This window comes from Lepisosteus oculatus, chromosome 17, assembly GCF_040954835.1.
Source record: "Lepisosteus oculatus isolate fLepOcu1 chromosome 17, fLepOcu1.hap2, whole genome shotgun sequence".
NCBI classification, from domain to species: Eukaryota; Metazoa; Chordata; class Actinopteri; order Semionotiformes; family Lepisosteidae; genus Lepisosteus; species Lepisosteus oculatus.
In genome coordinates, this window is record NC_090712.1 from 7,350,308 (window position 1) to 7,378,069 (window position 27,762).

The 27,762-nt window shown below is 35.1% G+C and overlaps 1 protein-coding gene across 3 annotated transcripts in view; it reads left to right on the forward strand.

Annotated features, from left to right (window-relative positions):
• The first annotated feature begins 5,512 nt into the window (after positions 1 to 5,512).
• The window catches only part of sptlc3 (serine palmitoyltransferase, long chain base subunit 3), a 39,836-nt gene continuing 17,586 nt past the window's right edge, over positions 5,513 to 27,762 (forward strand). The window contains exons 1-8 of one of the 3 annotated variants that reach the window (XM_015363182.2): positions 5,513 to 5,615; positions 8,472 to 8,663; positions 9,989 to 10,143; positions 10,779 to 10,921; positions 16,134 to 16,258; positions 18,118 to 18,211; positions 23,421 to 23,526; positions 24,858 to 25,077. In XM_015363182.2, coding sequence (XP_015218668.1) covers positions 5,571 to 5,615; positions 8,472 to 8,663; positions 9,989 to 10,143; positions 10,779 to 10,921; positions 16,134 to 16,258; positions 18,118 to 18,211; positions 23,421 to 23,526; positions 24,858 to 25,077 — 1,080 coding nt within the window. In that variant the 5' untranslated portion in view covers positions 5,513 to 5,570. Of the gene's footprint in view, positions 5,873 to 6,172; positions 6,325 to 8,471; positions 8,664 to 9,988; positions 10,144 to 10,778; positions 10,922 to 16,133; positions 16,259 to 18,117; positions 18,212 to 23,420; positions 23,527 to 24,857; positions 25,078 to 27,762 lie in introns of those variants that run through there. The other 2 variants (XM_006638721.3, XM_015363183.2) reach the window with 2 other exon arrangements.

A 27,762-nucleotide genomic window follows, 5' to 3' on the forward strand; every position in this document is an offset into this window, starting at 1 on the left:
TCACAAGCTTTATTACACAAAGGTCCCCAAACATACAATTCAGAAGTATGCAAAAATACTTTTGTGATGGCACAGAAGCCATCTTTTCATCTTTTCTTAGCCCATTTCCAGCACAACTTTATACAGTATTAGTAACTGTAAAAAACATTAGAAAGAAAAATAAACGATATATCTTCAGCCATCGCCATGCTAAATTAATTTCACTGGTAGTTCATTTCAGTGGTTTATTTGATAACTTCTAGGAAAGTACTGTAGTTGTGAAAGCAAAATACCTGGTTGCCAAGCAGACTTGTCAGTCTTTAGCTAATTAAGATGGTCAGATCTGGTCTGAAACTGTGTTTTACAGTACTGTAGCTGTAACACTGAATTCTATCCAGTGTCCACATAAAGAGTTACATTCCAGCCCTAATCAAGCCATAGACAGCTAAGGGCACTGTTTTGTGAAGTCCAAACTTAGTCTGTTAAATTAAAAGTGACAGTTGAATGCAGAAATGGTGACAATATGACAGTATTATGCCAGGATTGAGCTACAATTATATTATGTGCAATGTTTGTGGCAAAAGTGTCATGTAATTAGGAGGGAAAATCTACTTCTGCTGGTGTAAAAATGTCTACAAAATATTTTAATGGCATCAGACATCCTTAAGGGCTACAGTGCTCCAAATTAAAACAGCATTTGTTCACATCAAAGGACATTATCTCCCAGAGCCACGCATGTTAGCAATTTAAATGAAGATTTCAGGAAAAAATATTCTGGACACATGCCACAAAAATAACGAGTATTGATTTGTATTATGACTGGACTTCTAAAATGGCACACTTCTGTTGGGGGAACCTCCTGTAATCAACTTAAATAACCAACATTTTTGTGCGATCTATGAAACAACATATTTAATCCTGTGACTTTAGTTAACATACACAGTTTCATTTTCATTACATTAACCTCCTGTTGAAGGTAACAATAATGTTAGGGAAATTTTCCTGCTTGTTTTTTTGTCTTAGTTTTGCTGTTCTTCATAAGAATACTATTAAAAGTAAAAAATGGTCCATGTAACCAGGAACACAGATGCTTTAAACATTTAGCCAATGATTTCTAATCATTTGATAATTATTGGATTATTAAAATGTTTTAAATATTTAAATTGTGGGGCAATATACTATATAATATTATGTGTACGTTTTTACCAGGTTTAATGCAGTTTTGGATTCATGACTTGCCTGCCTTCAGACTGTTGTTTTTTTATCATATCTTTGGAGTTTTTCTCTTCAAGCTTGCAGTTGTGTCAATGCAGATACATTCTCGTGATGTTTATTTTTTTATTCAATTAATGAATTGAAAAAGATATCTTGATAATTATTTTAATTAACTCAAAACAAAAAAGTCAGTAAACGTTTTGAACTCCACCCAGAAATGTGCAGTATCAGCCACTCACCCACTCTCTGTTACAACACATAATAGTTTATCCAAAATATGTTTCCCACGCTTTCTCTTGCACTGCTACACCCTTCAGCATAAACCATGTCTAGAAACTTTAGGTCATATTTGACAGGTCTGAACTAGCAATGTAGCTTATATTTATGGGTTTTACAAATTAAAATATAACATGGTTGACACAATGTTTTCCAACAATGCAGCGTGCTGTTAAGTGGTGTGTGACTGAATGAATACAGAATGAGAATTCTGCTATTAAAATTTGAACACAAAAGTAAAAATTAAACACATTACGTACGGTATATGGTTATTGAACCATATAGATAAGAAACTGTTTTGGATTTCACATTTATACTTTATCTGATTTCATCTAGGTTGTTTTAAAATTAATCCTTATACTAATTATGAATAATTGTGTATATTCCACTCAATGTTTACTGAACTATGTCTTAAGGGATGCAGACATAATGGAGGATTGATACACTTCAAAGTCAACTGTGCAAGTATTTTATTTCACTTCTAACTATATCCATTCTGATGTCTTTTCAGAAGAGTTGGGTCACAGCTGGAGATAAATGAGCAAAAACCATGTGACTTGAAAACTCTGCTGACATGATTTTCCATTATTCTGTGATAATTGCTATTAGACTTAGTAAAGGATTAAGCTGAATACGATACAGCCATCTAGTGGGTTGTGTGGAAGTGTACAAGATTCATGTGCGGTGCAGCTATTATGCTTAAAAACATTGCAAGATGAGCAATGATGTGTCCCAGTTTCACAATACATTAACAGCATTTTAGTGTATTTGAACATTTTATGTTTGCAGATTTTGAGGCTTCTGAATGTGACTCCCAAAACATGTATTTCACAATGAGTATAAAGAAATGCAAACCACTAAAAGTAAGAAAATATTGGGAAAGATCGCAAATTAGACGTTATATCAGCAGTTCCCAACTCGAATTTTCTGGCCCCTTGCTTTTTCAAGTCTTTAATTAATTGAGTCTTTTTAATTTGTCAACAGTTTAATAGTAGAGTTGTCAACTACTATTGGCAGTTTACTATTGACAGTTTACAACTAAATGGCAGTTCCAATCTTTGCTCAAACTAATCCTTGATTATCAAAGTAATCTTCATTAATTACACTATTGATGATCAGTTCCATATTTTATTTATTTTTGTTCTGAAGTCTGGAATCTTTTGTTTGGAGTAGAATTATCAAGGCTGACTACCCCTAGTAAATGACTTGTGGATAAAGTTTAAACTTATGCAAATAAAACCTTAATTGGATCAATTCAGCTCTGCTCCCTGATGCAAAACTTTTTTTATAACTAAAAGAGATGCGAAACCTTCTGAATTCTGGACCCTGATTATTGGTTTTTGGAACATTTGATATGTTCCTCTTTCTTTAAAATATCACTCACTCTACTACACGTTTTTCCTAGTTTGTTTCTTTTTTCATACAACTAAGTGCAAATTATACCGTCCATCCAGTTTGTAGTCGTTTTATTCAGTTAAGGGTCATACAGTAGGTGAACCTCAGCCAATCTTGGCGAGTAACAGGCACAAGACAGGATACACCCTGGACAGGATGCCAGTCCATTAGGGGGCACACACAGACACACACACTCACACCAGGGCTAGTTTTCCCTGAAGCCAATTAATCTCTGGGAGAAGACCCAGAGGAAATCCATGCAAACACAGGAAGCACCCCAGGTCCAGAATTGAACCCAGGGCCCCAATGTTGTGAAGCACCAATGCTAACTACTGCATTACTGTACTGCCCCCAGACTATACCAGTAAAGTTTAAATAAATGTACAGGATCTATCATCATCTTCTGTAATAAAAAAGTAGAAAAGAAAAGTGATGTACCTGATAATCGTTTTAATGAATCCACAAGGAACTGAAACTGATCTTGAATATGATTCTCTCCCACCAAGGTTTCCAACTTACTAAAGCTGTAGTTTGGAAATGTCCACCCAACCCAGGACCTGCTAGCTTGGTGTTTCTGCTGGTTTCCTAGGTCTCTGTAAAGCAGTAGGACCTGATAAGCTGGCAGAGAATGTTAAATTGGTCTATTGCACCAATAATTAGCTCATTTACAGTATGTCACTAGGAACCAGGTTGGAATTAAAATCCACAGACACATTGCCCCTGCAGGACCAGGTGTGGACAACCCTGCAGTAGTTGATGATATGATATGACACCTTTTTTCCCTGGAGCAGTGATGCCTACAGGTAAAAATTCCTAACATACCTAAAAACGTCATATTTTTTCTACTTCTCCCTGTCCACAGCTTTATCGACAAACATAAAGAATCTGCTGACACCCAGAACTACAGCTTCTACAAGGTCATAGGTACTGTAAACTGACAGTCTTAGTCATTATTTTGAAATTACTCTGCACTTTGAAAAATCTAGCTAAAGCTCTGTGTAAAAAACTGAATATTTGGATTTTCAATATCAGTTTCACAAAGGTTTAATCATTATACCCTTCAACTTTAAACTCAAAAATAAAAATTTGACTAAATTAAAACAATTTACAACGAGTACTCTGATGTCTCTGTTGACTCAGCTCCTACCAGGCTTCTTTAATAGAACAAGTTATAGGTTTATTCCATGCTGAAAAAAAGAAGAAAGAGAACACAACGTTTCGGCCGTGTAGCCTTCTTCAGGTGTGAGAAAGACAGGGCAGCAACTTTTTTCTAACTTTTTATTTAACAGAAAGGATTTACAAATACAACACATCATTTTAAAAAATCATTAACGGTATGAAATCAAAATGGTTTTGTTGTTGTTTTATTTTGTTTTGGTTACAGTTTCTTTGAATGAACATCACACAAGCCTTTGATAACATCCCAGTTTGGATCTCATTTTAGTTTTATCTGATTATAACCCACTGATATCACCTTTTATATTCATACACAAAAACTGTCCTTTCTCAGCCACTTTACCGGATTGTTTACTATATTAACAGTTTTGTGTTGTGTATGTCAGGCATTTTGTCTGTATGCAAGGTATTTCAAATATTTCTATTCTGGAAACATATGAGCAATTAAATATTCCAGTACTATGTACTAACAGCATTATGATATTTTTTAGTAAAAGTGTAACTAATCATTAGTATAGGTCAGCTACTGATGCTTTATTAATGCTGTGCTAATATATTACAAGTTATTTACAAGTTACAAAGCTTCTAAATGAAATCTAAAACTCAAATCTAAAATGTTAATGACTTCTTAAGATGTTAACATCTGCCAAAGAAACTTAACTTGGCTTATTTTGTGTACCATCTGCATTTTGCTTTGTTACAGTTGTTGTTTCACTTTCTTTTTATGAGAGAAGGATATCTTCATAATTTAAAATTGAATAAATAACAACAATAAATAATTTTAATAATTCAGTTGGGTTTCTGAAGACCTAATGCAATTTATTAAAGTTCCGATGTTTCACTGATACAACGTGCAATAAAAATACAGATAGGAAACTAAGAATGTATCAGTAGTGTTGATTTTCTTGCTACTACAGTATATCTACACTACAGATCTATGTTCCGGGCTCTAGTTTTGTTTATCATGCCTTACGCTTTGACTTGGGATGGGTCCACCAATGAGTAAATTATGTCACCCAACAGGTTTTATGCAGAACCTCTTGAAAACACAAATCCTGCTGGGATATTCATAGAAGGATGCATTAATTTTCTTCTTTGAACTTTAGCCATTTACAAAGTGTATTACTTGAACTGTAAGTACTGTAAGGCCATTGAAAGCGTCATTGCTCATTGCACTTCTCTCATAACAAAGTGTTGTGTAATAAATTCTAATTCTAATTAAAAATGCTAGAAGAACGGTGTAATATATAGTATACCTGCTATACTACTCCTTAAAATATCCTTAACATTTCAACTTGTCTCGATTTTTTTCCTTTGAAAATACCTTTACGTAAGTATTAGTCTTATCTCTTCCAGGTTGTCTTGGTAGAATAGTTTTCTGGTCTTTCAAGTGCGCAACACCTTTCCGCCTTCTCCGAGCAACGCAGAACTGGTGCCGCCCCTGTTGTTTAACCTCCAAGCACAGGTAAACCTGTCACTGCTGGAGGTCTGACCTGTTGCTGTGATCGACAGAGAAGGATCAGCTATGAATGATCAATTCGGTGTCTTCTGTAGTTTCTAAAAGGAAAGGGAAGGTAGGACGTGAGGGGGGTCGCTCTCCTTGTAGCTATACTGTACATTACATCAGGTTTGGTACCTGAGGTTAGATTTAAAAAAACGAACAGCTTTCGACACCACTTCCTACATTGTAACACTCCCCATCTAGAATCGAATGAGCATGGCCAGCACGGCTAACATAGTTCGCAATGGAAACGTAAAGTTTAATTTAAACCAGAACAACATAAAAAATGACAGTATTACAAGAAACGGATTCAGCAAAAACTGCCATCAGGTGAGTAGCTCTGAAATGTGAACCTTCTGGTGCCCTAACACTCATTTAGAGCTGTTAAAATATAGGGCAACCCAGATATTAACTTGGAGTTAAAGTTGTAAGCGTTGCCATGAACAATCGTGCAGTTAATACAACAAACTTAAAATAAACGTAAAACAAATATTATAATGGTGTTTTTTGTCAGGTTTAATTGGGAAATTAATTCACGGAAGGTGTCAGAAGGAATAGCCAGCCCGGTTTCCATAGAAATGTCTTTTGTATATGTAATTAATCATGATACGCAATGCACCTACTCTTCTGCCAATTCCTCGACAATGTTTGTGAATGGTTTAAGCTTAACGGTCACTAAGTCGATATTTAGTCGATATTTAGAAGTGAGGAAAAGCAACTCGCTTCCCTAATAACGTGAAAGTATGAGGAAGTGCTACTTCAGTCGACAAACTGAAATGCAGGTATGAGCAGTGGAGCTTAAAAGTTTTTTTTAAAAAAGTCGAATGATAATTATGAAAATTATTGTTATTGGTATAAGAAATGTAGGAATTGCGTACTGAAATAGCTTTCTGGTGTAAAAAATAGATATGTCATGTCTATTTGCGGCAAGTTATCACTTTAAAAAAATGTCTCCTGTTAACGCAACACCCATTTTCAATTTAGTTTATTGTTACTAGGCAACATCTGCATATGGGACAGATGTGGATATTACATTATATTTTGTTCATTTACATATTTGGTAATTCAAGAATTAAAACATGTACATAGACATAATTTTGCCGAATTAAGGCAGCACTCATAATAAGACATTTTCTTCCAGGAAATGAAACACATATTCATTTTGGTCCAATGGGAGACTTTGTTGGGATGTTTCACAATATGCATGAACATATTGAATATGTACTTTGTTGTCTGTATTTTTGTATTGCCTGCACACATTATTATTAAGAAATTAATACTGTTCTAAATGAGGAAATGTGTTCTAAAAATTTAAATGAATCTCAGTGTGAGACTGTGTTATAGCCCATAATAAAATATATACAGTCAAACAATAAAAACATAAGAGCTGGGAAATGGTGGTAGTTCTCTTGAGTCTAAGCTGTTACTAAGTTCCAGTCCACAGGTTTAAAGAGATGCTGACATGCCCTGTATATGTTGCCAGAAAAAAACAAAACATTTTTAATCTGGCTAGTATTTCAATAGGTTTTGAGACAACACTCACCATAGCAGCCTCTGGGCAGTCACAGAAGAGATATTCTGGCATCACACTGTAATAATCAAGGATCCCTGTGGAGCAGGAGAAGGGACTACACTGACGCTCTGTTCCGTATGCTGTATAGCGATGTGATCAGGCCATGCACACATTTATCAGCTATTTCCCATATCAGTTTTGCTGATATAAGAAATGCCATTCATTTTTTGTGTAGCTAACACGAACCTTACCTTCATTTTTTATATGTGGGTTGTTCATGTTATGCTGGGTGAACTACCTGCAGGAGCTGCTAGCCTCAATATTGTCTATGGCTTTTTGAATTTACTGAAGATCTCAGATCAAAAAACATCACTCCCTCAACCCTCAAAGCAGTTCTGCGATTTTATGCAGAATCTGAGATTCAAGCATACATCAGAAATTGAGTATCCGAAACCACAGTTTCCCTCTGAGAACAATCACATGGTGATGACTGCATTGCAAAAAATCAATCTTTGCTTTTGCACGTATATGGCAAACAATTTAGCCCAGCATGTCTGAGATTCATAAAGAACTAAGAAATGGAATGATATGAAGTGCTTGTGTAGCTTTTTATTATTTCTGGAGTTTAGCAGAAAAAAATGTTTTCTACAAGAGATCCAAATACAGTACTGTATAAACAATTAAATGAGCTCTTGACTGAAAAAGGCTAGTTGATTCTGTATGTCAGAGTTGAAAATGTTAAGTTCCTTAAATTCAAAGATGAGGAAGGAAAGGTTTGTTTTGTTAGGCAGGGCAAAATAAACTTCATGTCTTCTTTCAGTTTTGGCCAGGAGTAACATATTTTATCTACATTTATTGGTAACGTATTAAAACGATTAGGAAATAAAGTTGAAGATATATTACCAGTGTCTTTACAGTAAGACTTGCTATATGTGATTCTTCTGTTTCTCATGTGTGAAACTGGGACTTGTCTATCAAATGTCAAATCTTATTTGAAATATTGACATATTACTATGTATTCACTGATTTTAGCTTGTTTTATTTCATAGTTTAGTGTTAAGTCTAAAGTATGATTTTCAGTTTTTAAAATACACCTATAGTACTTTTCAGTCTTCGGACCCTGCTGTATTTAAGAATTTAAGAAGTTTTTCATTAAATGTTAAACACTGTGATCTTGTATTAAATTTAAAATTATAAAAAAAAATGTTCATAAACAAATTGTTAAAAATATTTTATTATATATCATTAATCTTCTTTGGGAGTTGTTTGTCAAGTTTTCATGGAAGATTACATACTAAATAGCAGTAATTTAAAGTCAGTGTTTGAGGAGAGTCTTCAAAATTCCCATTTTCACCCTTTGTCACCACTTATTCGGGATTGGTTTTCATAAGTTCTTCTTATCTGGTTTTGTTGTAGAAAAATGGCACTGCAAATGGAGACCTGCAGAAGTGGAAGTATAAGGAATCCTTTGAACAGGCCCCTCTTTATGTCGCTGTCCTCACCTATTTGGGCTTTGGGGTTGTGACACTCTTTGGCTACTTCAGAGACTTTCTTAGAGCCATTGGCCTTGAGAAGTGTCACATTGCACAGGAAAGGGAGGAGCAGAAGGTAATGTGGGCTGGCTACATTTTCATGGAGGTTCATCTGTTTCTTTCAAGCCCTGACATTTATGCTAGACCCTGTTACTAAAGATTGTCTTTGGCTTCAGCCGGGAATGAATTTAATAAAGTCAGTTTATCTCAATCTCCCAAAGTGACATAACTTCATAATAAATGGTCTCTTGTGTGGCAATAGGGAATGGCTATTCGAATAAGAAATTTAATGCAACAAACATCATATGAAATGTCCATTTTTATGTGTTTTTTTTTTTCAGTGATTCCCATACGCCAACCCTCTATTCTGGCAGTGTAAAGCCACTTATAACAGTTAAATTTGAGGAAATGAAAGAGTGATGTGACCCGCTTAAAGTTGCAATTCTTTCCTAGTGAGATTCACATTATTCTTCAGTTCTTCGTTGCTGACTTGCTGGCTCTTCTTCATTTCATAGTGAACCTCTTTTAAGATCCCATCAAAAATTCAGTTCTGGGTGGAATTTGTAGTTAAGATGGGGAGGAACACTCCTAGTCAAGACATCTACTGAAAATTAATCAAGACATCTGTTTGGGGTAGCAAGATAAATGAAAATATTACTTGGCCTTAAACATCTTCTAAAGATGACAGAATGGCAGGACTTGAATGTCCCTAGCATGTTTATGTTGTTGACTTGTGTTGCTTACAGCACACACACGCACAGTTGGTATTCCTGTTGCTGACAGTTTAAGGGACATAACAGATGAGTGTGTCTTAGGTTTTGTTGCATGTGCTGAAGGCATTTATTCTCATGGTGACATTTACGTCAATCATTCTAATTTCCAACAAGGCTTTACTGCTCTTCACTCAGTGTTCCACTACCCACATTGCTGAACAAGCACAGCTTTTTACGGTGTGCCCTTGCCCTTGTCTGTAAGGTCAGTACATCTTTAAAGAGGTTGTATAAAATCTATAGCAGGCACATTTAAAGTATTCAGCTGCATTTAAATCCCTGTCTCGTTAAATTGGTGAAGCCATTTTATTATTGCTTCTGTGACAAAGTGTGAACTTTGTGACCATTATTCTTTCGTCATTTGTTGCTGTGCTGTAGCAACGGTAGATGCTTAAGCAGGACAACAAAACAACTTTTAATGTGAATCTAATGACAGCCCTCACCTTGGAATAGATAGGCTGTCTTTTGTTTTCTTAACTGAAGGTCTGTTTCCTAGGGTTGTGTTACTTTGAATTCTTTGTTATTAGCATCCCCCAAGGCTGAAATCCACTGGAAGGAGGTAGAATTAATGTTAAAGAAGGGGCAAATACATACTTGGTCAGACTTCAAGTGATTTTAATTTATTTTCCAGGACTTTGTTCCACTTTATCAGGATTTTGAGAATTTCTACACACGAAATCTATACATGAGAGTCCGAGACAACTGGAACCGACCCATTTGTAGTCTGCCAGGCCCTGTATTTGATCTCATGGAGAGGGTCACTGATGATTACAACTGGACTTTCAGGTATCGTGGGTCCTCAGCTTGGTGAAATAGAAAAAAATGCCAGAAGAGCACTCATGCACTCCTAAGTGACTGGGTTATTAATGGGCTTACTTACTAAAGGCCTCAGAGCATTTTCTGTAATGGATTAAGTCTGCACATGTATCCCCCTAATGACATTGCTCTGCTATAGGCCTGTTGTATGATGATATCTGTTCGCGTTGTGGGGATTTTCAAAGTGGAAAAAAGCCTGCTCAAGCCACAGAATCTCAGTAATCTTTGCAAAATTACAAAATTCTGCTGCTTGTTTTCTTCTGTTAGATATATAGTTATATAACTATACAGTATATATGTGACAGAGCAAATAACTTACATTGGACTGTGAATGCTAGATAGAACACTTGACAAAACATATTTTTATACTTGGCTTGTATTTACAATATGTACTGTCATATCCAGGATAAGAGTATTTATAATAATGATGAATAACTTACTATTTCCCAGTGTAGAGGAATTATGGTTATTTGCAAATTAAGAAGACTAGGAATTTAGTTCACAGAGTGCCCACAGACCAAAATCAGCCCCCCTTACATGTAACAACATAAAAAAGAAGGTTAAGGTTAAGATTTTATGCTATTCTCATTATTCTTTCTTTGCAGACACACAGGGAAGGCAATTAAAAATGTGATAAATATGGGTTCCTACAACTATCTGGGCTTTGCAGAAAATAACTTCTTAGAAACGGTGGCAGACACAACAAAGGAGTATGGTGTTGGGGTTTGCAGCACCCGACAGGAAATGGGTGAGTGGTGGCCATTTGTTTACTGTTTTCTTTTGTTCTAAATAAGTAGGTCATTAGTTGTCACATACTTGAAGGATCGGAAAGATCCAAGACTAAAGTTTGAGAGCAGAGACAGCTATTTGCATCTTAAACATTTCTGGTAGACCATTGTTGGTCTGTTCCTGTGGTTAGGTTTACTCCAGACTTTGTCATGCTCTGCTGCACTAATAAAGCATTCTTTTCCACTGCAAATAATTTCACATAAACTTGACAGTCCTAGTTCTTTATGTATGTTCTCTTTTTAAACAGTTAAGCTTTGTGGGACTTGACAAGAGCTTTTCTTTTTGATCCTGTGATTTTAAGTAGGGCTTTGTTATGCAATATTTTGTATATTGTGTTCTTTGAGTTTTGTTTCAAAGTCTATTGTGTACCTTTCTGCCAGTATTTGTTTCTTATCTCACACCATCTGATTCTGACATTCATCTGATCTTTTCCTCCTACCCCTGTAGTTTTCAGAAATAGCCCTGTTGGTGGTTATTCTGTTGAAGCCTCAGGTAATGTGTGGACATGGCTGAGCTCAATAATACGGTTCACTACAGTGTAATAAGTCTGTTATTATGAAGCTAATCAATAACACAAATGAGTCTCAACACAAGGCTAACATGATAAACGGACTTTGATGATAAAATGTCCATTCTAAGGAACAGTAAATATCCAGTCAATTAGAAGTCAGCACCTTTGTACCTTATGATATTTCTAGTACTCTATTAATGTTTTGGATGTACTTAATGCTTTTACTGCGGGTTCTGGGAATGACAGTAAAAGAACTGAAAGGGGAACCAATAGAAATATGGATCTAGGCACTGTCCAACTGATCAGAGTATCTGGAGAGAAGTGAAAATTAACAAGAATTTAGAATTAACACATTCAAATTTTCTAAGCATAAAATGTCTTGGTTAAATATTCTGTGTTGGAAATGAGCTTGAAATAATTTCACCAACAATATTAATGTTCTAGAGGAACAAGTAATAGGTTTATTCCATGCTGAAAAAAAGAAGAAAGAGAACAAAACGTTTTGGCCGTGGAGCCTTCTTCAGGTGACCCACCAGAACTTAATGTTCTAGAAGCAACTGAGTTAGCTAAACTGCTTTCAAAACGCCCTGGCACATTTTTTTGGATTTTGGCTTTGTTTTAAAAAATGTTACTCATTTTCCAGAACAGTCTTTGTGAAGAAACATTGTTTGTTTGGTGGAACAGTTTTTAGGCTGCTTTATGACAAACTCATCAGTCCCTCATGAACCATTCATCCATATAATTTTCAAACAGCAGAAACTGGGAAACCAGGTTTCTCTTCCTTATATGTACTTGAACAGAAAGCAAACCCCATCTTCTGGTATTTTAGTCACTTTATCGCATATTTTAGCTATGCCTTCCAAGAAATTAAGTATTCATTTGCAAAAATTATATATAATGATATTTGGCAATCTGATCTTTAGTCACTAATATAATAAATACAAATGGTTGAATTATTATGATATAAAATGTGTTTACATCATTTTTAATTAGAATGTTTTAAATGATAGAACTATCATGAAATATAGAAAAAAGGATAGAAACATCATGCCCCCCACCCCCAGAAACAACTCTGATCTGGTTACGTTCCCTTCATGTATACTGTAGTTAAAATCTTCTTTAACAAATTTAATTGGGTTGTAATTTAGCTGTTGTTTTAGTTCCTGTTTTTTGTAGCACAAAGCCCAGATGACTAATGAAACTAGGACACTGAAGGGACATGTCCCCTTTCAGAATGAGCGGAAAATTGTTTGGTATTGTGTTACCAGTTATTGAAACACTGTCCAATAACAAGAATAGATTTATACCACAATAAAAGTTGTATAAAACAGTTGTATACTGTAAATGGAAACAAGCTGAAAAAATTGTTTGTTCAAATTTGTTCCCTGTAGGATTTTTAAAGCTTTTTTGAATTTTGAAGACGTTTTTACAGTGTTTTTCATAGTCATTAAGTGGTTTATGGAGACAGTTAATTACATTCAGCAACAAAGTTCTCTTGGCGTAACACCATTTGTAACAGCAAGTCTGCTATTGAAAACATATATTAACTTTTTATATTCATATAGAGGCAGAACAGTGTTGTGGCAGTAAGTGTGTGCCTCACATCTCTGTGGTGCTGGTTCTTTTATGGGCTGCGGATTATTCTGACCCTACTGTAACTAGCAATAAGCTCCTTATCTATGACTGAGTTATAATCAAAGGTGAAAAACATTTGTTTTGTATATACCTGTTGGTGAAGAATTATACTGTATGTATTCTGCAATGTAGCCTTGTAGGGTGCATATTGGTAGATCGCATTGATTTTCAGCAATGTCTGGACAAGCTGGGTGTATTTCACATTAGAAAGTCATTGTCAGAAGTTATTTTTTCACTACTAACATTCAGAGTAAATTTGAACACCATTTTCTAATAGAACCTTTTTAATTCCTCTTGTTTGTTCCATTTCCATTTTAAAAGACAGTTACAATTATCCATACTTTTTAATATTCTACCATATACAGCCTTTGCACATTTTTCCTTGGTTATAATTGCATGGTATTCTACTACTCAGAGGTCAATTAAAATACCTAGTACTGTAGATCACTTATTTTATTTCTCTGTTGTGCTTGGGTAGATATGAACATGTTTTATTTCTGCAATAGCATTTACTCAGTGAAGGAGGTCTAAAGGCCTTATTTACAGACTCTTCAAATCATATCAATAATTAACAAATTAGAAGCACTAAAATGTAATGACTGACTACCCTTGCTTTCATATGGAAATATAAAGCAGTTAAGGTTACATGTTAGTGAAGGAGTCTGTTTGATTTTTTTCAAAGAAATAAAGATACTTGACTCCCAAAAACCACAAGCAGAGATTCCAAGAGGGATTATTTAAAACTCAGTTTTACATTGTTTTTCACAAACCATGAGGAGATCAAAAAAGAATAAAAACTGTTTGTAACTATAAAGGAAGCTTACATGCTCTTAGAAGCTCTGTTCTCATGGCCTAACAATTTTATAATCCTGACAAGAATTACAAAACCCCATATTTTTAATAAAATATTTCTGCTTGTCTTGTTGTTTATCTAGAAGAAGATTCAAGGTTCCATTTTGTGTTGTAGCTTTTCATGCCTACTTTCCCAAGATAAATTATGAATCACTTTTGGTTTTGTATCAAAACATAACATCACTGTTATGATTTTCCTGTGTGGTCAGAGATTTAAACTTTTGAAAATACCACTACCATAGAAAAATGACAAATCATCCTTTTAGAATACATTTGTAATCCACAAAACCAGCCCTAAAGAAACCAACAACCCCCCCTCCCCCAAAAAAACAGTATCTGCACTCGATTTGACTTCTGGTTTTGAAAGCAGCGCAAAGCTTCTAGTATTTTTCAGTCAGTGCACAAAAGGTGTTCATCATTACGATGAGTTCTGCCAAGGAAAACAAATTGCATTTAAGTGCTCCATGTATTAATGGGGATTCTTTTTCACTGAAGGTTGAAGACACCGTAAATAACTTTATATGTTCTCCTTAACAACGGCATGAAGCCTTTATTAATACTTTACTGTTTTGTACTGTAATTGAAGAAAATGTGGGGGCAGAGAAATGCTTTGTCAGTGTGAAGACATGATGAGCACACCACTGAAACATCTGGCCATGGTGGCTGAAATGCTTTAATAGATCACCAAATATAAACAAAAACAGAAAGAAAGTGTTTAGAGAAAATATCAAAATGTCCAAGGCATGACATACAGAGTATTATGAGCTGTAAACTCAGGTCAGGAAAAACGTTTTCAGGCTTGTGAAAGGATAGATACTGTATAAAGGAATATAAAATTGTATAGATTTACAAGCAAGTAAAATGCTTGAGTATATTGTTAAGAGTGTAGTGGTTAGAATTTGTGCCATGGGAAGATGTCAAAGTTACATAATGCTTTAGCTATACCTTGGACAGCAAAGTGGCACAGTTGTTAGAATTGCTGGGGCTCTGGATTCAATTCCTGGAGTGCTGTTCGCATGGAGTTTGCATGTTCTCTCCTTGTTTGCTTGGGTTTCCACCAGGTGCTCTGGTTTCCTACAACATTCCAAATACATAGTGATAGGTTAATTGGCTTCAGGGAAAATTGGCCCTGGAATTAATGTATGTGTGTCTGTCTCTGTGTGTCCTGCAATGGACTGGCTGCCCATCCAGGGTGTGTTGCTAGGATAGACTTTAGATCCCCACTGACCCTGTACAGCATAAAGAGGATAGAAAATGAATAGATGGCTATTTACACTTTACTTGGTGGTTTATTGTTTTCAGTTTTGGTTATAATGCAACTAGAAAGATATTGCTGCTTTACCAACAGGGCAAAGTCTTGATGTGAAGTGAAAGTCATACTTGGAAAAGTAAAGGTATCTAAATCTTTTTATCTTAGAACAGAGATGAATACAGAAATGAATGAAAGACTTGTTTCAAGTGTTAGAAACCCGGAAAGACATTGAGAAATGACCCATTCAGTGGACAAAATTATGAGCATTCAAGACAGAAAACTGGAGACACTTTTTGCATAGAGGATTCTCCCCAATCTTGTTGAAGAGATAAGAGATAAGATAAGATCACTTTATTGGCCATATACTATTTCTCGTATTAGGAATTTGTCTTTTTACATACCCCAACTTGCTCTCCATGAGACACACAGACAGGGAGAGAAGCTTGGGGTCAGAGCGCAGGGTCAGCCATTTATGCGGTGCCCCTGGAGGGGCCCAGCGGAGTAGGATTCCTCTGCCGGCCACAGGATACAAACCAGCAACCTTCCAGCCACAGGTGCAGATCCTAAGCCCCGGCTGACTATGTGGAATCATGTAAGGTTTAGACAGATGCAAATATTTGATCATTAGGCTACTGGTAACCATACAAACAAGATGAGCCAAATGGCCTCCTCTTTTAAAGCATTCCTATGTTTCAACTGTTTCATTACTACATTAGAATTCTTTTTAGCAGCACACATTTTTATTTGAACAGGTGTTAAAGTGAACTGGTTCCTTGACTGATAATATATTTTAATTTAGTAAATTGCTATTTAGATATTAGTTTTTATTGTGCACCCCTGAGAATAGTACAGTGAATTTTAAATGATGTTACCCATACAACTTTGCCAGGAATAAGTTATGTGGTATATATGTCTATGCAGGGAATCTGGACATCCACGAAGAGCTGGAAGATCTTGTGGCCACATTTCTTGGGGTAGAATCGGCTATGACCTTTGGAATGGGGTTTGCTACCAACTCAATGAACATCCCAGCGCTTGTGGGCAAGGTTAGATTAGTTTTTAATCTTAGCCTTACATCTGTGTGCTCAACCAGGTTGCTAAGACCTACTGTATGTGCTATTGCCTTGTTAAGTATGTGGAAATAGAAATTTCATATTTTCTCAACATTTTCATTGAAGTGTTAGCTGAAGGAAGTTGCAGTTATTTTTTAATCTGAATCCTTTTTATGTGAGCAACTGTTAAAGGGTTAAAAGTTTTTTTTTCAGGTTTCTAACTTTATTCCATCTGAATATGCTCTTCCTTTCTTTCTAATCTGCTCTTGATTAATGGTGTCTTCACAGCCTTGTCTTCTTCTTGTCTGTTCCCAGGAAGATGAATTATCTCTTTTCCCGTTTTCTTTTTTTGCACTCAGGAATTACCACAAAAATAAATTGGTGCATAATATTGCAGAATTCAACAGGAATATTTTATTCACATGGATTTGTTTGTAAATATGAAACCTCCAAATGCTGTTTGCCACAATTATTACAAATTGAAAGAGACAATGAATACAAGATACAATAAAGTCTTCAGAGGAATTGTTAGACATTTTTTGTCCTAAGCTTTCATAACTACATACGTAATAATGCTAAATACTATAGTATGTTAGAAAGGAAAGTAATATAGTAATTAATATGTTTTTTAAAGGAAACAGGAAAACAAAATTGACAATGTTCTGGGGCCACAGAGCAATAAATTGGTGCATAATATTGCAGAATTCAACAGGAATATTTTATTCACATGGATTTGTTTGTAAATATGAAACCTCCAAATGCTGTTTGCCACAATTATTACAAATTGAAAGAGACAATGAATACAAGATACAATAAAGTCTTCAGAGGAATTGTTAGACATTTTTTGTCCTAAGCTTTCATAACTACATACGTAATAATGCTAAATACTATAGTATGTTAGAAAGGAAAGTAATATAGTAATTAATATGTTTTTTAAAGGAAACAGGAAAACAAAATTGACAATGTTCTGGGGCCACAGAGCATTTTAATCATGTGTCCTGTAAGCTAAATTCCCTTGCTGTTGACACACCATCACAGTTAAGATAGGTACCTTGGGGGTCACTACTGGCCGTCTTTGACATCATTCGTACTGATAGGACTAGACAGGAAATAGGGATGGCCTGAGGCTGGGGTTTAAATGACAGAGACAAGAGCAGTCTACATGTCTAATGAGGGATAAACCCTCTGTGGCCTCAGTGTCAGGAGGGATTCAGCCCCTCAAGGCTGAGGTTTAGTATCTCAAAGCCCAGGCCTGTCACAGCAGTTTGTAGCAGGCATCTATTAAAGACATATTCTGTGATGCCAGTTTCACTCTGACAGCTATTACTGCAGGAAACAGCTATTCCATTGCCCACAATAAGGAAATCCACACATCAGCTACTACCATTTAATTTTTTTTGTAAATTATCCATTTTATAGTGAGTAAGCAGTGCATATACTAATAAATTTGTACATTTTACATTAAGTGAAACATACATGATGCATTTTGCACACACATTTGTGTCTGTATCAAATAACCAGAAAATGTGTATGCAAGTGTGAAATGTATCTCATAAATGAACCCTCATGCTTGATGAAACTGCCTGCGTGGTAGTAAAATGATGCCGATTCCACTGACTGGGGTCTAGTTAGACCATGAAGGTAAAAAGTCAAAGAAGATGTCATTATGTCTCAGATTAGTCTCATTTTGTCTCAGATTAACTTCATATAGTAGGCTAGTTTGACATTAAAAAATAAAATAATTTGGTTATGTACATTTCTTTATGTGAAGAGTGTGTTAAAAATGAAACGTTACACTTTCAGATTTCAAGATGAAGGACAAAATCTTGTTCTGGTTTGTCTTGTGCTTTCAGGGATGCCTAATTTTAAGTGATGAGTTAAATCACACCTCACTGATCCTGGGAGCCAGACTGTCGGGTGCTACCATCCGCGTGTTTAAGCACAACAGTAAGTCAGTTACCTGTCTGCACGCATTTACAGAGATCTTCAAAACTTCATTGTTCTAGGTTGCTGAAAGTAATTTAAAAAGTAAGTACTGTAAATTCCAATCAGGCAATATACTATCGACTAAGTGAGGTGTATTGCTTTTTTTCACTTCAAACATGAAGTGAAAAAACATTAATTTTCAATTCATGTTTTTTTCACTTATACATTTGTGTGTGGATTAAAGATTTTGGGGCTGGATTTTCAGAGGGACAAAATAGAGCAATTTTTGCACCTGAATAAAATGGTTGAAAGTAGTCCTGTTGATTTTGAAGTTGGCAGTGGATTCAGTTAGGAGTCTCACTATAGGACTCATAGGCCATGGTACTGTATTTTAAATTATGCTTTTCGTAAGAATGTAAGGGTGTTTAGTAAGACAGTCCTCAGCTGTTTATTTGAAAGCTGAATTCTTAAATAATAAGGATGGCAAATCATGAAATGTGCTTTGAGCAGCAAAGGCAAATCCTCACTACAAGTTATCCCAAGTCTTATAGTAGTATGTTTAGACCAATTTTATCACAGAATGCCCAGCAAAAGCAACAAAGGTGGAGTGTGTGGTTGATCAATATTAGTCACTTGAATGGGAACTTAACTGTTAACAATAGCTGCTGGGATCAACATTGTCACAGTAGCAGGTTTTCCTCTCTCTGTAACTGGTCCAGAGAAGGTCTAGAGAAGTTAAAATGACAATCTTTGAAGAGAGTTATTTACAAATAAACCAAATGTACTGCTGCTACTAGCTACACAAAAGGTGTCTTGGATTCACTTTTTCTTCCATGTCCTTTCTACCTAAGCTCACCTTATTGAGATCTGCCACAGGTGGCTGGAAGGATAATATGAATGAGAAGCAGAAGAAGTAAATACAAAACACCTTTCAATGTACTTAGTACTTAACACAAAACATTTAAAATCAGACTCTGACTGAATATGACTGTTCCAGCTTCATCATTGACCAGCCTGATTCAGTTCTATTCAAAGTTCAAAACTATCATTGCCATTAAACTTAAATGTAACTGTGCATTAGATTAATGCATTAGATTATTCTCATACATCTTTATTTAAATACAAATTCTAAAAAGCACAAATGTATGAGCTACTTTAGTATATTTTAAACTTTTAAAAATAAAAAGACAATGGCAAAGCCCATTAAAAAACTTCTGTCTTAGTCTGTTGAAGAACATTAAGATGTCCTTTTTCAGATGTAATGATTGAGTGTGTGGAATTGCAATGCAAAGTCTAGTTGAATGTTTCAAAGGCATAATTACAACATGGTCTCTTGTAAAAGCTTTTGAACAATGTATGTGGCTTTTTTGGTTTCCTTAATTCACTTTTGTACTTTCCAGAGTGCATGGCCACAGCCTTTTTTCTCCCTTTTTTATTTTGTTTCAGCAATGCACGTTTCTATCTTGTTTCCCTTCAATTGTCTTGGCACATTTTGTTCTCAAAATAATGTACTAGGCTGCCATTGTCTTTCTTTAATCCTCTGCACTTAATATATGTATATACAGTATTTATATTGTATATCTTCATTATTTGCCAAAGAGCAGATAACCCATATGACAAATTCTGATCATATGAATAATAATAACAATAATAATAATAATAATAATAATAATAATAATTGCTTACACGTATATAGCGCTTTTCTGGACCCTCCACTCAAAGCACTTTACAGGTAATGGGGACTCCCCTCTACCGCCACCAGTGTGCAGCCCCACCTGGATGATGTGACGGCAGCCATAGTGTGTCAGAACGCTCACAACACATCAGAGTGGAGGAGAGCAGTGTAATGAAGCCAATTCATAGATGGAGAATGTTGCTGGAAATGTTGTCTACAGATATTATTGTGTGACGTTTCTCATTTATTTCTAGAGAAATCTAATATAACATTTTCTTAACGTTTTTCATAACTTTCACAGATTAGGAAGCTGCTTATGATGAATTTATGAAAGGTTCATGGTTCACCTACTTCCTCATGACTTACAGATCTTAAACACACAAGTATTTTTTAAGGATCCTTAAGAAATCATCATAAACTCCTTGGTTATGAAAATGTCAGGCAAGATGTTTCCACACACCCAGAATTCCCTGTGTCTGACTTTTGGATTTTGAGGAAGGGTGGTCAGACTTCTTGTAAGACTGAAAGGCCATTTTTGCCAATCTATGACTGTTCTACATTTCAGACAAAGACTTAAATGAAATTCTATTTACAGTTGTTGAAATGAGACACAGCATTCAAATAAAAATCTTTCTGTAACATGTTATGCTTTCTGACAGCGAAAAACAAATGTTATGGAAATCTTATGGAAACAAAAAAAGCGAGATTCAATGATAGGAAAATTAAAACCAAAGAATGTTTGATAAGAGTAGTTGTTTAATATCTTGTTAGGAATCATCTTTGCTCCCCACCCCTCGTAAAAAGCAGTTAGCCAAAGCTATTTGGAAGCTATGAAATGCTTTTGCTTTTGTATCCAATTAGAATTTTACTATTAAAAGTGACCAAACAGGTTTAGTTGGCCACGGACTAATCTGCAGCAGTTGTTCCAGGGAAAGCTAGAGGCAAGTAAGACAGAGAGAACACAGCAGCCTGTATCTGCTGTTCATAATCAGGAGGCTAATTGTTTTCTTTTGGTACAGTATGTCTCAGAAAGCCAAAAAGGGTATTGTGTGTGAATTATTACCTTGTATGTAATTATTGAGATTATCTGAGGAAAACTGTTCCATTTAGTCTTGGTAGGATTTACATTCTAGTACCATTTTAAATTATTTTTCCTTGATTCTATTCTCAGCAACCTCACAATGCGTCACAGATAACACCCTATAAACCTGAATGTCAACTGTGCCTTTTAGTCTCAGGCTTTCTTCCTGTTCCCAAAGTGAGGTTCTGAAACCTGGAAGATTCTGATTTTTGCTCTGTTACTCTCAACCCATATTATATCTTAGTTTATGATTTTTATATAATACTCAGCAATATAATATAATACAAGATTTAATTCCGATTGATTCAATTGTACACACAATTGTATTCATTGTGTGTACAAATCTATAGTTTATGCCTTTGTCCTCTTTATTTGGGAAGAGCAAAGGTCACGAACGATTATTATTGTTACTTTAATTTTTAAACAGAGATGTGCATTAAACCGATCATTTTAGTTTGATTATGTTTCATTAATTAAATTAATAAAATTATTTGAAATCTTTCAATACTTACTGTAAAAACTTTCACATTTTTAAGGTAATTTTTTACATGTATCTTATAAATGTATTTAAGGTTAATTTATAGGTTAATTTGTAGCTTGTAAATGCAGAAGACAAGTTTTTGTGGTGAATGGACTTTTTATATGAGATGTGACTTTCACCTTTCAAGTGAAAGAAGTATGAAGATACTCTTAGAAAAGGTCAATTAAGGTTAACTTAATTACTTAGGTTGTTAAGAAGTGATGGAATATGAATTTTCTCATCTTTTAATTAATTACTTAATTATTGTTAATACACCAAATTGGCAGTCTGTTAAAAAGTGTAATAGAATTCCTGAAAACAGCAATGACAAATATTTGATAAAGAATGTCTATTACAATAATTTGAAAAAAAAAAACAGATTATAAAACAATTGTCTACAAAGCAGGAACATTACAGTGCAATGAAGCAGAGTCTCTTTCATTTGTTCTGCATCACACTTCAAGACCATGACTAAACAATACAATGTACCACACAAACCTACACTCTAAAATGGCACATTCAAACATTCTTTAAAGATTTTAAAATGGTTCATAGAAGCCATGTGCGTTTTTCACTTACTATTGTCAATTTCACCACCGACAGATTATAAACAGAGTAAATCAGCTCACTCTCCCTCAACTAATTTTGTTTTATTTAATTTTTAAATTAATGTTCTCTATACAAATTACCCCAATTTACCATAATCTGTTCCTCTTTGTAAGACATGTGTAGTCTTAATTTACATTTGGCATTTTTATAAATCTTTACAATTAATGTTGCTCGCATGGCTCCACCTTCTGGATAAAATAAGGATATCAGCTCTATGGAGCTCTGGTAAAGGTTGTTTATACCTTTATATCCACTTTGATTTAATCATTTATGTCTCTTCACTATTTCCTGTTATTCAGCAGATGCAGTTGTGTTCCCCCCTATACCTCCTGTTAGTATTAGATGATATCTTGGTTAGACTAAAGGTTTATAATTTTTCTGTATTTTAAAAGAATATTTACTGAGGTTTGTCATTATTATATGGGAAATTGCAGAAAACCAAACAGATTTTCTTTGTTACTGCCTTTGTCAGGGGATCTTTGTCATATACTGTACATTTCCTTTTTCACTGAGAACAAAAGTGTGTGTACATAGAAAAAAGTAATTATTGTTCATTTCAATGATTTCAGAAATCAGACTATAATCAAACCCTAAGTAAGGACACAATGAAAAAGTACAGAAATCATGCTTGCATAATTTTAGACCAAAAATATCTACAAATTGTCATTTAAAAGATGCCTGGTAAATCTTTGTAGCGGCATATAATATTTCTTTCTGCTTGCAAACACTAAACAGCTGTTGTAGCTATTATTATTTTCATCAGTTGTTCCACAAGGTCTTTTCTCTATAATTGGTCCATTGTGTGTTGCACAAAATACACAAAACACAAGGGGTTGATCATATGAGCAAAAACAATTCCCTGATAGAATAAAGGCAACATTCTTATTAAGGCCTGATAAAAGGCATATCACATTATCAAATATTTCCCTGTGCTGTTATTGCATGCATTATGTGTTTATTTATTTTTAGAAGATACTAATGCAGTGGACACTATAAATGGCAGTTTGAGTAATACTGAATAATCTTTCTTTTGTTGAGCTGCTATGACCTAATACACAAAAAACACCTCTTTTAAAAACACATTACTTTAAAAATCACAATATAGTATTTTAACAAACAATAGTGTAATTTCCTTTGCATGCCAGGTATTAATAATATGTGTAAAATAAAATTAATACAGTTGTTGGCTTTTATCCTCATTGCAAATAGTGTTTGATCTGGAACACTACAGTCTGATCTGGCCATTTTAGTTGTAGAATATTTGTCACTATTTTTTTTTAGAAATGGAAAAACTTTACAATCTCTGACTTGATAATTACTAGTCTCTTTCTGTGTTTTTATTTAGACATGCAGAGTCTGGAGAAGTTGCTGCGAGATGCTATATGCAGTGGACAGCCTCGAAGCCATCGGCCATGGAAGAAAATTCTCATTCTTGTGGAGGGAATTTACAGGTGAACAGCAGCTGATGTCTTGGGGTTTGCTGGGTTTTTTATTCCTACCTTTCTCCCTTACTGCTGTTTGTGTTGCACAAATTACCCTATATATTGTGAAGTCTTATTGTAATATCTAATTTCTAGGATACAAGGTATCCACACTAAATAAGCACTACTGGAGACAGCCAAATTTCAATCCTGTCTATTCTGTACTTCTTGAAGGCAAACCTACTAGATGACTTTAGGAATTATAAACAATAAGCACCCAAAGCCTTCTCTTTCAAGGCATTGTTCTCTGTTGAACAATCCACATCTTGGCAATAAAGCTTTAAGCTTTTATCATCTTTTTTTTTTCTAAAATTCAAGCTGTTACCCCATTTGCCATTTGATTGGCAGAACAGGATGACAAACTGAAAAGAATCAGGTAATCAGAAACAGAAAACTCCCAAACCTCTAGCCTTTCCCTCTCTCAATGAGAACATGTGATTACACATGTACTGATGCAATGTAATCTGTGCCTTCTGGCCTACTGCATTGCTTCATTATTCACATTTAAAGTTCTATTAAGGGGCTGGATGATGCGAGATATTGCTGCTGCAATGTGGTCTCAAAATACATTCCTTATAAGCTAATCTTTATCATAAATCAATGAAAGGTTTTCTGTTCTTACTTTTGTCCTCATTTACAGTTTTTTTTCCCTTTTTTACCCTTGTTTTTTTCGTTTTCCCTTTTGCTTTTATTTGTGCTGTTTAAAACCACGTAAGACAAATAAACCTGTGGTCTATAAAATAGGAAATTGGATTCCCTTTATAAAAAAAGTATTACAGTTTTGTAACTATTTTATTCCCATTTTCCAAAATACAGATGTACTGATTTTTGTGAGACATTTTAAAATTGCCTGTGTTTAGAGTAAAAAATACATTGTTAACACTTTAATGTTTTATTTGCAAGCATCATATCTCCAAAATCATTTCTGTTATGTATCCTGTCATAGGAATGGCAAAGCAGTGGAAAGAATGCTTGATACCAAGACATCTTATTTTTTTCCTGACCATAGGGCATCAAAATGTTATGATGAGAGTGGCTAACTACAGAGATATTGACGATGCGCTTTGAAGTCCATAATGGGTGAAGCCCATTTACTTGCTAGTTAGTTTACTTAAACCACAAAGTGTTCAGTCTGGGAGGTCTCCTTATAATTTACAGAGCAATTTTCACTATCTGCTTCAGTCTTAACTGTGTTGCGTGGATAAAAGGAATAAAAGTGAAAGGAGAAAAGACTTTGAAGGTAACGTTAAAATCAAAATTAGCCTGATCTTACCTCTCTGCGTCTCTTATTGGTCCCACAGCATGGAGGGATCGATTGTGCGGCTGCCAGATATCATTGCCTTGAAGAACAAGTACAAAGCTTATCTGTACTTGGACGAGGCTCACAGCATTGGTGCTGTGGGGCCCACAGGGCGTGGTGTGGTGGAGCTCTTTGGACTGGACCCTTCGGAAATAGACGTGCTGATGGGCACCTTCACCAAGAGCTTTGGAGCAGCAGGGGGATACATAGCTGGAAAGAAGGTGGGAACCATACGGTGATCAGTGAGCTTGTTCCTGCTTCCTTTTGTTTCCAGCGTACAGTGCCTTCGACGTGCCATTGAGCTTGTTGCTTTTTTACCTCTTTAATAATAACTATGTGTCTGAAATAAAGTAATTCAAAGCCTTGCTTTAGCTTTAAATATCCTTGATATGGTGTAACTCAAGCCATAAGTCTCCACTCACAATAGCTAATTGAAAATAATGTAATCTTCATTGTGCATGGAAATTATTTTTCCTGCATGAATATTAACTAATGAAGACCCAAGTTACAGAATCTAAGTGAAAAGAATAAGGAAATCGACCATTTACCAAGGAAGAGTACATTTATCAAATGAACTTTTTTCAGGAATATTTAAATCCAAACTAGTATGATGTAAGAAACATAATGATTTACTTATGCTTACTATAAAATATGAACACCAAGAAAATGGAATTAAGTTTGCACTAAGTCAACACATACTGTAATTCAATATGCAGCTCTCTTTGTGAAATTTTAACATTGGCACAGTGGAAAGACAGTTCTGAATATCTTTACCTTGTGTTCCAAGGAAACTACTAAAAAGACAGCAGTTTCACAAAAAGCAGAAACATTTCCTGTCATGTTTCTCATAAAGCTGAAATAAATTATCTGATTTGTCATCGGCTACAACAAAGCTGCTTTAACCATAGTTGAGACTTGAGTAATCCCTTAAAAGGTGTACAAAGAACAGTAACTCTGCAGTACTATGGGTTACTTTAGTTCATGTGTTTAGCCTTTCCTTTTCAATAAAATTGATATTTAGTAATTGCTACTCAATGAAGACATTTGGCACCAAAATACATGCAAGATACCTTAAAATTGAATGCACAGTTTAATTCAATTGGTGAGAGTTAAATCAAAATATAGGATGTTGCATAACTTAAAACTGAATTATTTATACAGCCATTTTCAGTATCCATTTTGAATGTCAATGCCTGGAAACGTGGGTAAAAACAACTTATTATTTCACTGCTTAAGTATCTGATACTACTGTGTTGTCCATCGGTGATGTAGTCAAGCAAACAAGCAAAAATATATATTTCTCCCACTATAGACTCAGGGTCTAACAGACATTTTTAAACCCCACAAGCAATTATGCCAGTACTTAATGGCATGTGTTTCTGTGTTTTATTTATTTATTGAATGAGATCTCCAGAACAAAGCACAACTTGCAATTGCAAACATAAGTCTGACATTATTTAGATCACTAGGGCCAGCCAGTTCTTTCAGCCAGACAGATTTTTCAACATTTTTTGGCAGTTTGGGAGTTCCTTGTCATATCAACCAGACATCCTGTTGAGTTAGACCAGAGCCTTCGTTTTGGCCTTCAATTAAGATAGAGTCCTTCCACCACACATTAACTGCTGTCTCCAGTGTGCCTGCCGCTGATTTAGAGAATACATCACTCTTGTGTCCTAGGAATACTCTTCCACCCAGAATGGAGAGTTAAAAAGAAACAGAATTATGCTTCACTAGGAATATTTAGGACTGCCAGCTTTAGGGGATTATTTTCATTTTTTCTTCCTGCCTTTAAAGCTGCAATTAGCATTGTTAAACCAAGTCCAGTTTTTAACTAAATCAGACATATCTGATGATGATGAAGAAATCTTAGATATTCTGCCAGCTGTGCAATCCCTGAAAGAGAACTGATTGTTTTTCTCTTATTGTAAGAAGTTGGACCAATACTCACTGCTTGTTACATAAATACAGCTATGGCATCTGGAGGTAGAGTTGTTTTTATTTTAGCTTAATAACATGCAGGAATAGTAAAGGAGCAAATGGCAGGATGAATTGCATTTTTTCTTTTAAAAAGGGTCTCATTTAAATTGAAATAATATAATATAGATCAATGTATCTATTAGAGCAATGGCTCACCTTGCCGGTAAATTCTGAGTATAGATTCATTTTGTTGGCAGAAGACACAAATAAAAGGCAAGTAGATTCAGGGGGGAATTATATGTTGAAAGATGGCAACCCTAGTGATACACCATGTGTATGGTATGTATTATTTTGCAATAAAAAATGCACTTTTTTGCATAACCACATCATGAATAAAGACAGACGCTGATGGAGAGGAAGAACAATGCTTGGCCCAAACTTTTCGTGCCACATTGTCATCTGTCAGCCGGTCCTTTGCAAAGATCTCCACCATTCAAAAGCAATCTCTTCTGTGCACCCAAGAAGCCTCTTCATGTGGAGAAATTTGGACTGCATTCAAACCTTCACAGGATACTTTAGAACATGCTTGCTAATTAATGAAACATTAACATATTGCCAGCAGTGACAGCAGCAGACAGCAAGCAAAGTGACATTGTCGAAAAACTAAGCTTGTATAAAACCCTCTTACCTAAGCTGTTTTGACTTTTGTGAAATGACAGATATCCTGCTTACATTTATATTTGCATGTGAAAAAAGGGCAGCTTTCAAAGTGCACAGCTAAAAGGTTATTCGTAAAAGAGGGAACATTGTGTTTGGCTAGCTATTAAAAATGCTAAATCAGCTTCAGAAAATACAACTGGGCCTCATCATAATAAAATTATAAGGCTCATTGCTGTTTTTGATTTATTGGGGCTCTCTTCTCTCTGTGAAACTTGAAGCTGTGTTTTATTTCCACAGATATTTAAGGACATAATTTGAATGTTATATTT